General features: G+C 39.2%; 1 protein-coding gene across 1 annotated transcript in view; it reads right to left on the minus strand.

Annotated features, from left to right (window-relative positions):
• Positions 1-13211: 13211 nt before the first annotated feature.
• The window catches only part of LOC133206564 (interleukin-31 receptor subunit alpha-like), a 30198-nt gene continuing 26678 nt past the window's right edge, over positions 13212-16731 (minus strand). The window contains exon 15 of the mRNA XM_061342650.1: positions 13212-14876. Coding sequence (XP_061198634.1) covers positions 14391-14876 — 486 coding nt within the window. The 3' untranslated portion in view covers positions 13212-14390. The remainder of the gene's footprint in view (positions 14877-16731) is intronic.

A 16731-nucleotide genomic window follows, 5' to 3' on the forward strand; every position in this document is an offset into this window, starting at 1 on the left:
AGCAAAGAGATTGTTTGTATACTTGTTATCTTTGGTACCATTTCACTAATAAAATCAAGTATTTTAGAGGGAAGTTTCCGCTAGTAAATACTTATTAAAGGAATATTTTTAGTTGATCTGGGTCTCATTCATGCAGCTTCTTTAATTAGAAATGTCTATACCAGTGAACATACAAATGTATTATAGTATCTTTGAAAAGCTGGGTTTCTTTTTTGGGAGGAATTGTAATTCTTGCAGTGTATCACATTTCAGTTGATACTAGCTTGATTTCTTGAGTTTTGTTATCCTGAAATTGAATAGTCATTAGAAATCAGTTGCAAAATATATAAAGGATTGTGTACAGTTAACTAAGCAACGTTCCTTTGGAAATTAATAGTGAAGGATGGCAGTCTTACTAATTTATCCCGAGTATAAGTCCATGTGCACCACACTGTTACATTGTTTGTGAATTAATAATTCCCTTACAAAAAAGCTTTGTACTTGTTTTGTTTTTAAAGGCAAGAACCCAAAACAACCAACCACCGAACCCAGACATTTCCTCCCCACCTCAAGTCATATTTTCTTAAAAATGCTGTATTTTCTGGGTTTGCTTTGTAAATATTGTGCAGATCTGTAGGGTAAAGTTTTGTCTATTTGTATTCGGTGTTTTGCAGTACCCCTCTTCCTAAAAAAGCCACTAGTAGAAAACCACTATTCTGTAAAATGCCTTTTTCTGCAGAGGATTGATCATTTTCAAACTGGTAGTGTAGCACAGTAATGAAGTCTCTGCTTGCTCCAGCAGGATTGTGTGCATCATCCATTAAACATGTTCATACTCCACTGGAATTGCCTTCATTGTTATCTGGTTTGCATGCTGAGCTGCCATGGTAGATTGCTTGGTTTTGCACTTCATAAATGAGATTACATGGAGTGACGTTTTGAGAACAGTGTAGTTCATGATAGTTTTACTGTTTTAAATGTAATTTCATTTGAGTCAGGCTTTATTTGAAAATACAACAGATAATTGCTTAGAAAAGTGATTAGCCATTTTGCCAAGACCATGTAAAGCATGTATGTGTAAGTTTCTGTTAGTGGCTACAGTTATTTCACAGCAGTGTTTCTGGGTAATGGATAGGCTTTTTCATAGGATTTTGAGGGAAGAGGATACAAGGCAACTGCTGGTGACTGAAACAGGATTCCAAGTTCAAAGTAGAGGTGGCTGTGACTTAGATAAAGTCAATAGGCTTACGCAAATGAGAGGGATGAAATTTTGATTGCAAACATTATTAGTATGATATGAAAATAATATTGTTAGAACTAAGGAGAAAAAAAGGCACTTCACTTAGAATCTAGAAACATGAAGAATACCTGAGATATCATGGAGATGTAGGTTTTACCTACTCATTAGTAACTTGCTCTCTTTTAATAGCAGTTTCAGATAGGTGCATCTGAACTGGCTTTGAATTACCTGGCTAATAGCAGCAACCTGTGCACAGCTTGGATTCTGAAATGAGCTGTGATCACTTGTGTTCCCTCTGCTGTAAAGAAGGTAAATGTCATAGCCTTTAGCATAGCTTGCATTGCTTGCTGGTGTTCCCTGAGCCAGTTACATCTAAGGCAATACCTGAAATAACTTTGAAACTGCAACTGTTTGTTACATGGTAGCTTCTCTGTGTTGCCTTCAGAAGGTACTGGTATTTTTGTAATAGTTACTAGATCTAGAGATTTATGTGATTTTATTTTGATCTGAGGAGGAGATAAGCAAAGGTTGCTTTGTGTGATAAAATTTTATACTTCATACCTGTCCTTATTATTCTGTACTTTTTCCATTTGTGTATGGCTGTTGCAAGCAGTAATGCTATAGTGATTGGTACGTGTTTTCTAGACTCATTTCTGCATCACTGTCTTCTTGTTAGTTTGTAATCAAGGTTAGAGTTCATGTATTTTAATTTTGCTAGCCATTCACTTGGGGGAAAAAAAAAAGACAAAAATAGTCTTAAATTTTGTAAATGTTAGTGTGAAAATTGCATTATGGCAGTAAACCAGCTAATTGTGAATTCTGAGCAATGACTTGCAAACTGGGGGATATTATGGGTACTGCCTGCCACTTGGTGTACTTCTAGTTTTATAGTAATTGATTATTGCCTTTGGTGTTATGGTTTTAAAAGTGAGAATTGGACTTAGTGACACAAATGCTGAGACCTGTAAATGGCTAAAGTAATGTAGGTGCTTAGTTCAGAAAGATGTGGTTTTCTTACCAGAGGCTGGAGCGTAGGCAGTTAAAATTTGTAGATACCATTATTACCTAAAGAGATTCTAAAACTTAATTTTGTTTGCTAATGTATGTAAACAGAAGAAAAGGTTTGAGCCTGTACCTTAGGTTTATTTTTATATGTTGAAAACTGTAATTAAAATAATATTGAAAACTAAGGCACTGTATGAAAAGGTGTTTGTTTTTTCTTTTAATGTAAGAAACTTTCAATGGTGTTTAATTTTAAACTTTAAAAGATGTCTTTGCATGCAGTGTTTATTTTTACTTCAAGAATATTTCATTTGTAGGCAAGTCCTATTGCAGGATCTGAGCACATTTGTCTGGGGATTTCTTCAATATTCTCTTCAATATAAAACAGCTTAATATAGTTGTCTGTGGAGGCAGCTACTTTCCACCTAGTTTGAGACACTCCTCCAGTACTATGATTGTGTATTGTTTAAGTAAATACAACGGTTGAGAAGCTATCCACAAACTTCAGGTTCCACAGTTTCCTGAAACTGTGAACTCTTACTATTCAAGAGGAAAAAAATCCTTTTTATTTAAATTGTCATCGTAGTTTTATCATTGTTGAGCTTAATACAGGAGAACATGGACAGCAAAACTAAGGTTTTAGCTGTTTATTTTCTGGTATGGTTCAACTTAAATTTGTTTCATTTTTTTATGTTAATATAATGCCAAAGACAAGACTTGAGATTTTTGGTGTATGAAGTATGTTCCCCGGTAAACTTGCTGGTGAAATTAATCTTCAGTTGAAAATGTTGCATATGAAATGAAAGACTTACCAGCAGTGGTAAAAGAATGATTTCAGCTTTGTTTCTTACTCCTTCATGTCATTAATGAGGCTGCCAGTAAAGTAGCTCTCTTGTGAGCTGTTGCTCTACTCAATAAAACCTTTCTTAGTGCAAAGGTATGGAACTACTGCTGCACTGATGAGTAAATTATGGGCCACTTAGAAATTACTACTTCATAAATACATCATTTTCATAGTAATCAACAGAATAAGTGATCTGCTCTGGAAACATCAGGAGAGTAACTTGACTTGCACAGTTCATGTAGTCTACCAGTATATTCCTTCTGGTATTTTTCCCAGTGATGCAAGGAGCTATGGTTTGTTACACACAGCACCTATCACAGTCTGAGATCAGGTATACCTCAAGAACCTAAGCAGTACAGCAGCAAAAAATACTGTTCCCCTTAAGTTTGGTATTTCTGGTAATAAAGTAGGTCTTTCAAGTTTAATAAACATTACCAAAATGGAACAAATTTAGTTTATTTTTGCATTAGTGAAGAAACTATGAAGGGGTACAAGTAGAGAACTTTCAAATGCTATTATGTTGTTGCTGTTTTTGTAAATAATGCCCCGAAGTTTTGATGGTGTCATAAAATCACTTTTTTTTTTTTTATGAGATACAGCAAATGACTGTAGGGCATTTCGACTTTCTCGTTTATTTATTTATTAGGCTGCATCTGCCCCAGAAAGTCGAGTGCTTTGTAAGTAGGTCTGTTGGGACTGATACTGACAAGAATATTACATGAAAAGGAGTGAGGGGTTAACTAACTAAACGCATTTGTCACTGTTTAGTTAAATCTCCTGGCCTAACGGGATTTTGTTCTCCAGAGAAAGCTACCATAGTTCCACCAGGGAAGTTCGTCTTTCAAACAGGAAGTTAAGAAGTGTGGCTGCATAAAGTGTTTCTCAATTTATTTTCTTTCTTCTTTTTAAGGTAGGATCAGGAGTTCACGCAGAGCTTCTGACAGTACATGTCGATCTATTGCCATGGATATTTTTCATATTAAAATTCACTTAAGCTTCCCTGTTGCATTGTACAATGTGTAAGAGTCTAAATAACAGGCAATGGTTAAGGAACAAAAGTTTTGAGGTCTGCTTCTCAACATAACTTGTTTGGTAGGGATGTGATCTTTAGATTTTTGGGAGCAGTTGTATCTGTAATGAGACTTGTGGCTGGCTTAACTGCTACTGATCAGGTGATTTAGTCAACACATCTTCAGTCTAGACAGCTGCATTTTACCATGCTGCTCCTCTGAATGTGAAAGGAGGAAAAAAACACATCTGAGAAATACATTGAGATGTCTTGGCAGTGGTTCAAAATCATATATGCTACCTAATCTTGTTAAGTAATTAAAAAAGGTTCTCTTTAGAGGAGGGGACAGAAAATTGACTAGAGAAGTGTCTTCCTTGTGTAAATGGCTTGGTTTGCCTGCTTGTTTTAAAACAGACGTAAGTGTTGGTGCTAGACCTGTCTTAAATGGCGCTGCTTCAGTATGAGATGTGAGGAAGACTGCGACTCCTGGTTTTCTCTCTACAAATTTTACCTTTCATTTTAAAGGTAGAACCTAAAGAAAACCTTTAAATTATACTGAAGTAATATTTTAAAGGGTTGCTTCAGTTTACTGCATTTAGAAGTTCAAAGCAGATGCAGTGGTCTACATGAAATGTGAACATTAAAAGAATGTATAATCATCTGTTTTTGTCAGATTTGTCTTACTGTGATGAGGTAATATTTTCCACAATTGCTCCTCTGTTTTGTTCAATTTTGTAGGACTAGTCATCTTTAGACTTCTTTAATAAATCTTCTGAACTGTTAAAAACTTGTCTTTCTATGAGCATGGCATTTTCCTCACAAATATTCAACTTATGCATCCCAGTTATCCTGTAGGTTCTCATCAAGACTAGGTAAGGACTAGGCTTGTCTGAACTGTACTGTAAATCATACTAACCCATGTTACAGATCAGCCTCAGACAAAATGATCAGTATTTCTGAATGAACCATTAAATGTAATGAACAGAAGGATGTTATGAGGTATTAACAAGGAACAAACACGCAGTGCTTTTTGGTTTGTTTTGGTGTGCCCAGGTATATTTTCCTCTGGCTAAAGGAGATTTGTGGTAGATAGGTTATTAAAGAGTTTATTGAGGTGTTAAGAAGAGGGGATGGCCTTACAGAAGATGCCAACTGGGTGTTCATGATGTTAATTATAAGGTGTGTTACTTGATCTGTCCAAGTTTCATTTGTAACAGCAGGGGGATCCTGATGTAGTAAAGATCCTTATGACTGTGATATGTTTGTGCTGTTGCTTAATCTCTGAAGAGGATGGGAAGATGACAGCTGTGTGTTTATGATGTGAACTGGAGACTGCTTTATAGTGCCGTTTCTCAGATAATGTGGAAAGTGCACTGAAATACTCTGTTCTCCCAATTTAATAACAGGAGTTAGCATTCTTGCTTTATTCAACTGAAGCGTGGCAATGCTGAATTTATCAGTTTAAAGTATACTTAAGAATCTTTTGATGGAAGAAAATGTTAGACCTGGATCATTGTGTTGCACTGAATGCTTTAGAAATGGGCATTTACCTTTATTTACCATAAAAGGCTAGGTAGAAGATGGTAGCCAAGTGTTGCATAAGTTAATTCATTCTAATAAATCAGATTCCCTTTAATCACTTTTACCTGGGGTAATTTATAGTTGCAAGCACTATAAAACATAAAATCCTACTCCCTTTATCTAAGAACTTTCTTCTGTCAGATGTATAACTTTATTTCAATAGTAGCTCGTAATTGCAATTGGAAAGAGTAGCATGTCTCTGTAGACGTGATCATGTTTCATGGCTTCTATGTCATCCTCTGCCTATAAGATAAGAAATTTTTGCCTTTATTCTCTTTGTGGAGAGAAACAGACATCTATAAAGAGCGTAAAGGCAAAACTTTGTGTTTTAAAGGCCATATCGTCCTTCCAGATCATAGTTCTCAGGAGCTTTATAAAAGCAGTCAAGTCTCATTCCTGTTCCCTGCCTTCCTCAGGTTTAGAAGAGCATAAAAGGCTGAGTAACTATCCAAGCCTGCTGGTTCTATCGTTGCTTCATGTTCTGACTTCCAGGCACACACATGAAATGTAAAATGCTTAACATGGGTGATGAAACGTCGCTGGTGGTGATTATACAATTAATTTAAGCCATGTAAACTGTTGCTGCCACGTGGTTCTGGACATCTATAAATCGATGGGTCCGGATGGAATACACCCACGGATGCTGAGGGAGCTGGCGGAGGTCATTGCTGGGCCACTCTCCATCATCTTTGGTAAGTCGTGGGAAACGGGAGAGGTGCCTGAGGATTGGAGGATGGCAAATGTCACACCAGTCTATAAGAAGGGCAAGAAGGAGGACACGGGTAATTATAGACCGGTCAGGCTTACCTCCGTCCCTGGAAAGGTGATGGAACAACTTATTCTTGACTCCATTTCTAGGCATATCAAGGATGAGGGGGTTATTAAGACCAGCCAACATGGTTTTATGAGGGGGAGGTCATGTTTGACCAACCTTATAGCCTTCTATGAGGAACTGACTAGGTGGAGAGGTGATGGTAGAGCAGTAGATGTGGTTTTTCTTGATTTCAGTAAGGCATTTGATACTGTCTCCCACAGCATCCTCATAGATAAGCTAAGGAAGTGTGGGCTTGATGATCAGGTAGTGAGGTGGATCAAGAACTGGTTGGAAGGAAGAAGGCAGAGAGTTGTGGTCAATGGTGCAGAATCTAGCTGGAGGTCTGTGACTAGTGGAGTGCCTCAGGGGTCGGTGCTGGGACCAGTGCTGTTTAATATTTTCATCAACGACCTGGATGAGGGAACCGAGTGTACTCTCAGCAAGTTCTCTGATGACACTAAACTGGGAGGAATGGCTGACACACCAGAAGGCTGTGCTGCCATTCAGCGAGACCTGGACAGGCTGGAGAGTTGGGCGGGGAGAAATTTGATGAAATTCAACAAGGGCAAGTGTAGAGTCTTGCATCTGGGGAAGAACAACCCCATGTACCAGTACAGGTTGGGGACTGACCTGCTGGAAAGTAGCGAAGGGGAAAGGGACCTGGGGGTCCTGGTGGATAGGAGGATGAACATGAGCCAGCAATGTGCCCTTGTGGCCAAGAAGGCCAATGGCATCCTGGGGTGCATTAGAAAGGGTGTGGTTAGTAGGTCAAGAGAGGTTCTCCTCCCCCTCTATTCTGCCTTGGTTAGGCTGCATCTGGATTATTGCATCCAGTTCTGGGCTCCTCAGTTCAAGAAGGACAGGGAACTGCTTGAAAGAGTCCAGCGCAGAGCCACAAAGATGATTAAGGGAGTGGAACATCTCCCTTATGAGGCGAGGCTGAAGGAGCTGGGTCTCTTCAGCTTGGAGGAGACTGAGGAGTGACCTCATCAGTGTTTACAAATATGTAACGGGTGGGTGTCAGGAGGGTGGAGCTAGGCTTTTTTCAGTGATATCCAGTGATAGGACAAGGGGTAATGGGTGTAAACCGGAGCATAGAAGGTTCCACGTTAACATCAGGAAGAACTTCTTTACTGTGAGAGTGACAGAGCACTGGAACAGGTTGCCCAGGGGGGTTGTGGAGTCTCCCACATTGGAGATATTAAAGGCCCGCCTGGACAAGTTCCTATGTGATGTACTCTAGGTTACCCTGCTCTTGCAGGGGGGTTGGACCAGATGATCTCTTGAGGTCCCTTCCAGCCCTTGGGATTCTGTGATTCTGTGGTGCTTAGCTAATTGGAAGCTGTGACCTTTGGGCAGAAGAAGAGGTTTGGGTTTTGGGGTGGAGGGTGAGAGCTCTGTGAGATGCATTCTCTTTTTGTGTTATGAAAGCGTGAACTTGTGAGGTAATTTTGAGATGGAGTGGAAGATGAGATGTGTATATCATGAGCGGTTAATGGCTATACTGGTTGAAGAGGACTGCATATGTGGAAGAGAGTTCGTTGAAACGATGCTGATTTGGGGCTGATACAGAAAATTGACTTTACCACTGTGATTTGATAAACTTTAACATCAGCTTTCCATATCGCCTGTGGTGGTGTTGCTTTTGGATCATTGTGCTGCGGTTGATGATACTCCCTTCCCAACACATCCTTTTTTCTTTTCTTAAAATATGGTCCTGTGTATCACTTGGCAAGGCTTTCTAATTGTAGTCTGGGGTTTGTTGTAGCACTACCTTGTTTTGAAAATGTTGCCCTTTATTGGCTTAGAACACAGACTGGCCGTGTGTCCTGAGAGACAAAGAACTCTCTCAAGAGTCAAGCCCTTTAAGGCTTGTTGAGGGAATTACAGTGGAGAAACGGAAACTTTTCAAGCCAGAATCTGTCCTGGAATTTTAAAAATTACAAGTGTGAAGTGTGGGAAGGGCGTTGTCTTTAAAAATAGCTGCTATGCTGCACTGCAGTACAAAACTCAGTGCTGGAGCACCCCCGTTTGAGCTGTTGCAATAATGCCTCAGATACTGTTTGAAATCCTGCACATTAAGACACAGTGTGTGCTAAAGGCTTTGTTTCAAGCCTACTGCTAGGCACCACTATTTTTAGTACCTGACCACTGCTATTTTAATACCTAATGCAGTAGCAGCTGCTAAAATGCACTGGAATATGGTGTACCTATTCTTACATTAATCGGTGATACTCTGTGTATGGGTTACAGGGCCTTTTTAGTAATATCTGAAACTGGTTCATTTGGACATTGAGGATATGCCCAGATGATTGCCTGGTGCTTTGGACCACCACCAAGAGACTGAGGCTGATGTATGGTGGAGCTTTACTTTTTGATTGTATGCAGCTAATTACCTGATGAAATTTGTTCAAACTGTTTCTTTTTTTTTTTTTTTTTTTTGCAGGGGAAATGTAGTTTAAAATGCTTGGGAGCAGGCACATGCTTTTATTTAATCTAAAGCAGGAGAAAATGAACTATTCTGAACTTAGTCTGTGACTGCAGTGAGAGTTGTGCTGGCGCAGAAAAGAGATAGGAACTGTACATCTGGATTCTGCTGATACAGCATTAGGCAGAGCACCGTGGTGTCAGTTTGCTATACTGAGCCTCTCAGGCAATGCAGTTGGTTTCAGGGCCAAGATGCATTGGGGGTGCTGGAAGGACAGACTATACAAGTGTAAGGGTATAGGATAAAATAAGCAGAGTATCTTCCATTTTGTTCCTGGTGCTTGGAGTTCTGTCAACTTGTTCTCTGCATCCAAACCTTCCCTCCTTTTTCCTTGAAGTTTTCCGGTAATCAACCAGTATTAAAAAAATCCCAAACAATAAACCCAAACAACAAACCAGAATCAAAACACAACTCTTCTTGGAAGTTGAGAAAATAGTATTCTGTTAAGGCTGCAACTGCTTCTCCAGTGTTGCTTCTGTAGTTGCACTTTTCTTGTTTACATTTGCAAAATTCCAAGGATCTTCTCACCAACACTGAATGAACATTGAATAGAGTGAACAGGATCTTGTATCACTGGATTGTGCTTTAACTGTCATTGGAGCTGGGGCTTTTCTCAGCATCCACAAAATCTCTTATGTTAGTAGTGGAAATATTTTTACTTTTTCCTAGTGAGATCTTTACTAACAGTGTTAATTTTCATTGAGCCGATGTATCTCATGTAAATTTTATCTTAACTTTTCCACAAACGTTCTATAGCATTGGAAGAACATTTCCGTGACACAGCATAACCAGACCTAACAAATTAGAACTTCAGAGTGACTACGTGCTATTGCTTTAGTATTTATGAAGCAGTAGCCCATGCAGTTTTGAGAAGCTACAATACAGTGTGTGTCTAGATAAATAGCTTGTCTGTCTATGCTGTATGGGCATTGGCAATTACAGTTAGTTTGAGACAGCTATGATAATTAAAAATTGCAGAAACATGGGTAGCCTCCGTTCCAGAATTGAATGTGTAGTGCTTGAATATGACATACAGAAGTCACAGTGGCTATATTCATTTCAAGATAGATGTAATGCAACAAAGCCATCCAGATAGTGAAAGCAAAGCCACAGCTGTCATACTAAAAATTACTGAGCTTTACAGATTCTAGATCTGATGGCACCTAGCCACCATATGCTTGAAATTAATGCCAGAATGGTTATTTAATTGCAGTTCACAAGAAAGTTGAAGGTTGCTGATAGCTGAGTATCTTGGCTTGAACCATGACCAGCAAAATTTAACAGTAGCAGTCAACTGTTTGGGAAAGGTCAGAGAATACCCATAAGATCTTTATGGTTCTGCTATGCATTTCTGTATAAGCAACATACCAAAACTGACTGCAGCCTACAACATACAGTCAAAATAGCATGTCTGCTACTCTCCAGCCTGAACATGTTTCATCGTGATTTCCCTGGCAGTTTGCTTCTGTCCTGGTCCAGGGAAAGCTGTGTGTGAGAAAATTAGAGAGCACAAGTCTTACAAGGAGCAGCTGAGGGAACTGGGGTTATTCAGTCTATAGAAAAGGAGGCTTGGGGGGAACTTACTGCTCCCTGCAATTAAGCGACTGTCATCTCTTCTCCCAAGTGACAAGCAACAGGAAGAGAGGAAATGGCTCCAAGTTGCACCAGGGGAGGTTTCAATTGGATCTTAGGAAAGATTTCTTCACCGAATGGGTTGACAAGCACTGGAACAGGCTGCCCAGGGCAGTGGTGGAGTCTCTGTCCCTACAGGTGTTTAAAAGACATGCAGGTGTGATGTTTAGGGACATGATTTAGTGGTGGGCTTGGCAGTGTTGGGTTAATAGTTGGACTTAATGATCTTGAAGGTCTTTTCCAACCTAAATGATTCTATCATTCTATTCATGATTCTGTGAAGCACTAAAGGGGTCTCTGAGTATGGGTGATGTGAATGAACTTTTCTAGCATGACAGGTAGCTTTCAGTTTTATTAATGAACCTTGTGTTTCCGCAGTAGAAATAAAATAGATAGGGGGATGAGATTATTCCATGCTCTCTGTCTGCCCCCCCCATCCCCTGTCCCCTCCCTTCTTTCCCCTCCATTGGCATGGATCGATTTGTCTTAGAAACAGTCTTCTGTAAACAGTGCTCAGAAGTGACTGATATAAGCTGTCTCAGGTTTTATTACCCACTTTCATACAGATACCATCAGTGCAGTACCATGACAGTTAACAACACTCAGGCAGTAGACAAACAGTGCCATCAGCAGAGAGAGAAGCAGGTAAAACCAAGAGCTTTCAGACAAGTACCTTCTGTAAATACAGGACTTTAATGAAGTGTTTCACTATTTTACAATTTTTGTGGCAGTAACGGGTTGACTGATATTGACAGGAAGCCCCTGTGCTCTTTGCTTTCAGGTGGAGACTCAAGTGCAGATGCCGTAGTGCCACAAAGGTGTCTTTTAAGGTTGCCAAAGTACCCCAAAGGCTTAGGATTTTAGGGGATTTGTAGCTATTCTGTAATTATTCTATTTAGTTAATACAGAGTGAAAAAAACCCTCTGGAATATTGTGGTTGTGGCAATCTCTTACTCCAGGCTGAGAAACTGTTTATCTTGTCTCTGAAACTCTGTGGTAATTTTCAGTGCTGTCTGAATACTGCACTTTAGTCTGACTTGAAGTGTAAAAAAACCCCCCAAACCCCAGCTCCCCAAGCCCCCAAAACAACAACAACATCAACAAAATCCCCATGTCTGTATTACATTAAAATATGCAAGAAAATCATATACTCTGGGTACCAGAAAAAATAGGTATGTACTAACTTTGCTTTGTGCATGTTTTAGAGGCCATATTAGAGACTGTATATTACATTCCTTTCTTTGTAAATACAAAATGTTTAAACACTGTAACCCTACAGTATAATACCCCATGCTATAAATCACTATGCTATATGCCTCCAGACCCACAGTTAACTGTCTAAACTTTTACAGTGTCCAAGTTCTCACTATTGCTAACACTGGTTCTGAGCTTCCATATTTGCCATTTCACTCCTAACATAACAATAGCAAGGCTAAGAATACTGAAGCTAAGCATCCTACTGAAACCACCTGTACGGTACTACAGCACATGAAATACCTATTTGTAGAGGTAGGCAGGCTTCTGCAGTCTGTATATGCACACATTTCTATAACCTGCCTGAAGAGGTCAGCCAGTTAGACTGCGATTATTGTGGGTTCCTTACAACTGAACTAAAAATTCCCACAGAAGAACTAAACAACAACAAAAAACAAACATCATTCCCCTTTCCCCCTCCCCCCCAGTTGAAGTTAAACACATGAAGAGATTTAAAGGACTGCTCAAACCTTTGAGGTGGTCTGGGGAATGCTCCTGTTACCCCTTCATTTAATGAGCAGAGGTAGCAGGGATAAGTGGTAACAGGTAAATTGCTTTGTGGCAAAACAATGCATTTTAACTGCTAAGAAAACAATGCAAACTCCACAGTGAAATACAGGTTGGTTCCTGCCAGTCCTAACAGACATAGAGAGATACAGATGGAGAGAGAGAATGTAAATAAGGGAAGTGAACAGAACAGGTTTTATTTTGTGGCCTCACTAAATCAGTCAAGTGGGACATACACAATTTCTTTAAGCTTTTTGTGAGCATGGCTATTCTATAATTCATACTGCCTAATATGCATGAAAGTATTTGTGTGAATGTGAGTTGTCCTTCACTTTTAATGAGAGAATTTTGAGAGATGTCTAAGGAGCCTCTGGTGCTTGCAGTACAGTGGATCAGTTTCTCCACAAAATAATTATAATAAAATGCTCTGTAAACTGGAGACAACAACAATAAACTGAGTCATCTACAATAGCTGCAAACCATTAATGCCTACAGAGATCATGGGTGGGAAGCTCTCATAAGCTGGAAAGCCAATTCAGACTCATTGCACCAGAGATACATGATGGAGTCAAATGAAGAGGATATTAGGGAAGACCCTTTTATTCCCTATATCCCAGTAATTTCTCCACAGTGCAAGCTTTGGAGGGTTAAAAAACAACTATCTATTCAGCTCTTGAAGTCTTTTCAACAGATACCATCATTACATACAGTGTGAAATGGTATCAGCAACTACATCTCAGAACACGAATGGATTTCTATGCCTGTGCAGATAAACACTGAAGAAATAGCTTTAATTTAAAGCAAGTAAGAACTCCAGCACTAATACTGATATTTATTATCATCCTCATTTACACAGTGCTATTCATCTATGATAAATAAAGGTGTAAAGTTCTAATATATAAAGCATTTTATAGTGCTTTACACATATAGATAAGCATAATTTTCTATTCCTATATTGAAGGCTTTTCACTCTTTTGGCCATCTTTGAACAACTGGACAGCTTCTTTTGGGGTGGTAGACACTTTTGCTGGAATTTTTACTCAAGGAATAATCAGATCTGAAAATCAGGTCTTAAACTGGTCATAGTGAACTCTCCTGATGACATTGTGCCTTGAAATGGCTTCCTGAGTGCCCTGGGACTAAGCACCTAACAAGAGGTACCTCACTGGAAGGTTTTTCATGCAGTTCCCTGACAGTTTTGCCTGTGTGAAGACAGTAGGGTTTTCCACAGAATTGACTGTGGTGGAATAACTAATATAATTATATAATGAATCTATCTCACCAAGGAATTTTATTGAGGTAGATACTATTGTCACAACTGTCGCACTGTTGGCTTAATTACAGGTTTAAACTAACAACAGTGTGTGTGGCTTTAAACTAACATAGTAAAATACAGTAAATTGTTCTAACTTGCTAACATGTAGAGAGAAAGGTATGTCCGGCTGACAGGGGAAGGAATGTCACAAGATTTATAGTAACTAAGAAGACAGTAAACAAGACCAAGGATGCCAGCTTTCAAGATAGCAGAGTGGCATCCAACATGGAGCAGAACAGAAGCAAAGACATACCAGCTGCTAACTCAGCACTGGGACCTTGCAAACATGTGCAAGAACTGAGGTCACTCAGTAAACACAGTGAGGAAGAGTACTGGTGACCACCAGACACCCCCACTCAGCAAGAAAGAGCATGTGTAATTAGGATGCAAATAGTGTAATTAGTTCCTGGAAATATCATGAATATGTAAATGATTTCATGGAAAATCTGTAAATATGCATGAATACACTAAATATACAGCTGCTGACAGCAAGTAATGGGGGCGCTCACCTTTGCAAAACAATTTGCGTGTGCACCCAGCACTGCAATGAAGAATGCTGCTCTCTAAACTCCAAATTGAGTCTTAGAGAGTTTCTCTGACCAATTTTTACAGTAACACTAAATGGTCCTAATGGCTTGATTCAAGCATTAGAGGTTTTGGAACTGGATTTTACAGTATGGGAAATTATGTTTTGAAATTTGAAAAAATATGAAGAAATTATGGCTTCAGTTTGAATTGACTTGTCCCATGAAATTTGGTCCAGATGTCAAGAGTACCAGCTGGTTTTGTTTGAGGTAGTCTTGGGGAGCAAACAAACGCTGATGCTCAGCTTGTGCTGGCTTACTGCTTAGCTCCATTTTCAGATGAGGATGAGCAGCTCTTGCGGGCAGTTTCATTGTCAGGCTCATCAAGGCTTTTTGGCTGATCTCCATGCTAGTGTAGTCACTCAAGAGTGGTACGGTAATGGAAATGATTCCTTCTTTTTCACTTGTTACTACTTCTTCAGGGATATTTTCCTGCTTTAGGCTTATGTCTAAATTACTGCTAGGTTCTTCTGACTGGCCAGTGTTACATTTGCTGTCTTCTCCACCATCTGTAAAGAGGTCTAATTTCAAAGGAGCCTTTACCTCATGCTCGATGACATAAAGACTGGTGGTAACATTGTCTGACAGGGCCTGAAGCAGTGACCTTGAAACTGGTTTCCAATTAATCTGCAAAACAAAGCAGGGAGAAAGAATAATTTTAGTGTCATAGAATCATAGAATAGTTACGATTGGAAAAGACCTTAAGATCATCTAGTTCCAACCCCCCTGCCATGGGCATGGACACCTCACACTAAACCATGTCACCCAAGGCTCTGACCAACCTGGCCTTGAACACCGCCAGGGATGGAGCATTCACAACCTCCCTGGGCAACCCATTCCAGTGCCTCACCACCCTAACAGGAAAGAATGTCTTCCTTGCATATAATCTAAACTTTCCTTGTTTAAGTTTTAACCCATTACCCCTTGTCCTGTCATTACAGTCCCTGATGAAGAGTCCCTCCCCAGCATCCTTGTAGGCCCCAATACTCATATTATACTTTTGTGAAATGCAATTGTCAATTTACTGAAATAAATAACTAAAACATAAGAGACAGGGAGCCTGATCCTACCTATATAATATGCTAATACATTTAATCTCATCTTCATTGATTTTAGAAAACTGAGTGAAAAGAACTGATTTGACTAACTCAGAGGATCATATTCTCCTCTCCCAAACTAAATAAGCGAAGTTTTTCTTAATTTCATGTGTGATTGGGACGAAATGTAGTGATGATAAAATGTAGGCTTCATGATGTGCTGTTCTGAAAGTTTAACAAATGTGTTACTATAAAAAGGTGGCAGCTTGGATTGTACTGCATCTGAATGAGCTTTATCTACCAGCTGCTGCTACTGGTTTGTTATTCAGCTTAATGCCATCTTGTGATCCAAGGGTTAAATGAGTACCTCGGGTTACAAGTTTTTGCAACTTCTACATTATTAAAAGGAGAACAATTTGTAAGACTTCTTTTCCACTTTGATCATTCTGCTGGGTTTGCCCACTTTTGCCAAAAAGTTCTTTAAATTATTGCCAAGCTGGTAAGTTGGTAAGTTCTCTGGTATTACTATTTGCTTTTTTTTTTTTTTTTTTTAGCTCTTATTTTTTTCCTCCTCAGCTGTTCTAAATTTGTTAAAATTGTTGTGGTTCTTGTGCAAGAAATAAAAGTGTATTGGTTTGGTTTTAATTTTCTTTGTTTTTACAATTTGTTTTCTAACTTGGAAATTAGTATGCTATTCTTTGAATTCTCAGTAATCCCACATAAAATGTCTGTATATTTTTCTTGTAATGGGATAAGTAGACACCTCCGCATGGTCAGATTTTGCCTTGTTTTAAATAAGGACCTGTGTGATATGCACCTCCATTATTGTATTATTATGAACAGCAGCCCAAACTCTACACCTACCAAATCTAAAATAAGCTTTATGTGAGCTTCTGTCTGAAAGAGGCAATCATGGATGAAGAGAAAGCATCATCTTTGAAGAATCTTGTCTAACCATGAAGAACAGGACACTGACAGGGTGGCTGGCTGTCCATCTTGGTCCCTGTAGTTCATTTTCCGGGGCTCTGTGTCTGACTGAATGGAGAGGGTTCCAAATTCTTCCTACTGCTCTGTACTGTGGGATGTTATCATTGCCTTTGGTTGCAATAAAGAATGCTCTGTCTGGATTTAAAGTACAAATTTTCTTGCCACCTATCTGTACTACATGTGTGTGTCTGTCAAGAGCTGCTACATTGCTCAACTAACCTGATGGGGTTCAGTCTTGAAACAACCTGCAAGCAGAATGAATATACAGAATACAATAAGATTTACTCCTTGCCTCCATTTTACAAAGCTCATTCTGGGAATACTTTTCTCCACATTTCATAAAATGTTCATAATATCAGATTACTTCTAGGGAATATATCTGGAATATATCTTTACTGTACAGTCTTCTCACATAGAAATTTTTCTGCTTTCCACCATACTCTTACCTGATACCTGTA

Source organism: Neopsephotus bourkii, unplaced genomic scaffold (genome assembly GCF_033783945.1).
Source record: "Neopsephotus bourkii isolate Nb327-2 ecotype Australia unplaced genomic scaffold, CSIRO-AGI_Nbou_v1 NB_1810, whole genome shotgun sequence".
In the NCBI taxonomy this organism is placed as follows: domain Eukaryota; kingdom Metazoa; phylum Chordata; class Aves; order Psittaciformes; family Psittacidae; genus Neopsephotus; species Neopsephotus bourkii.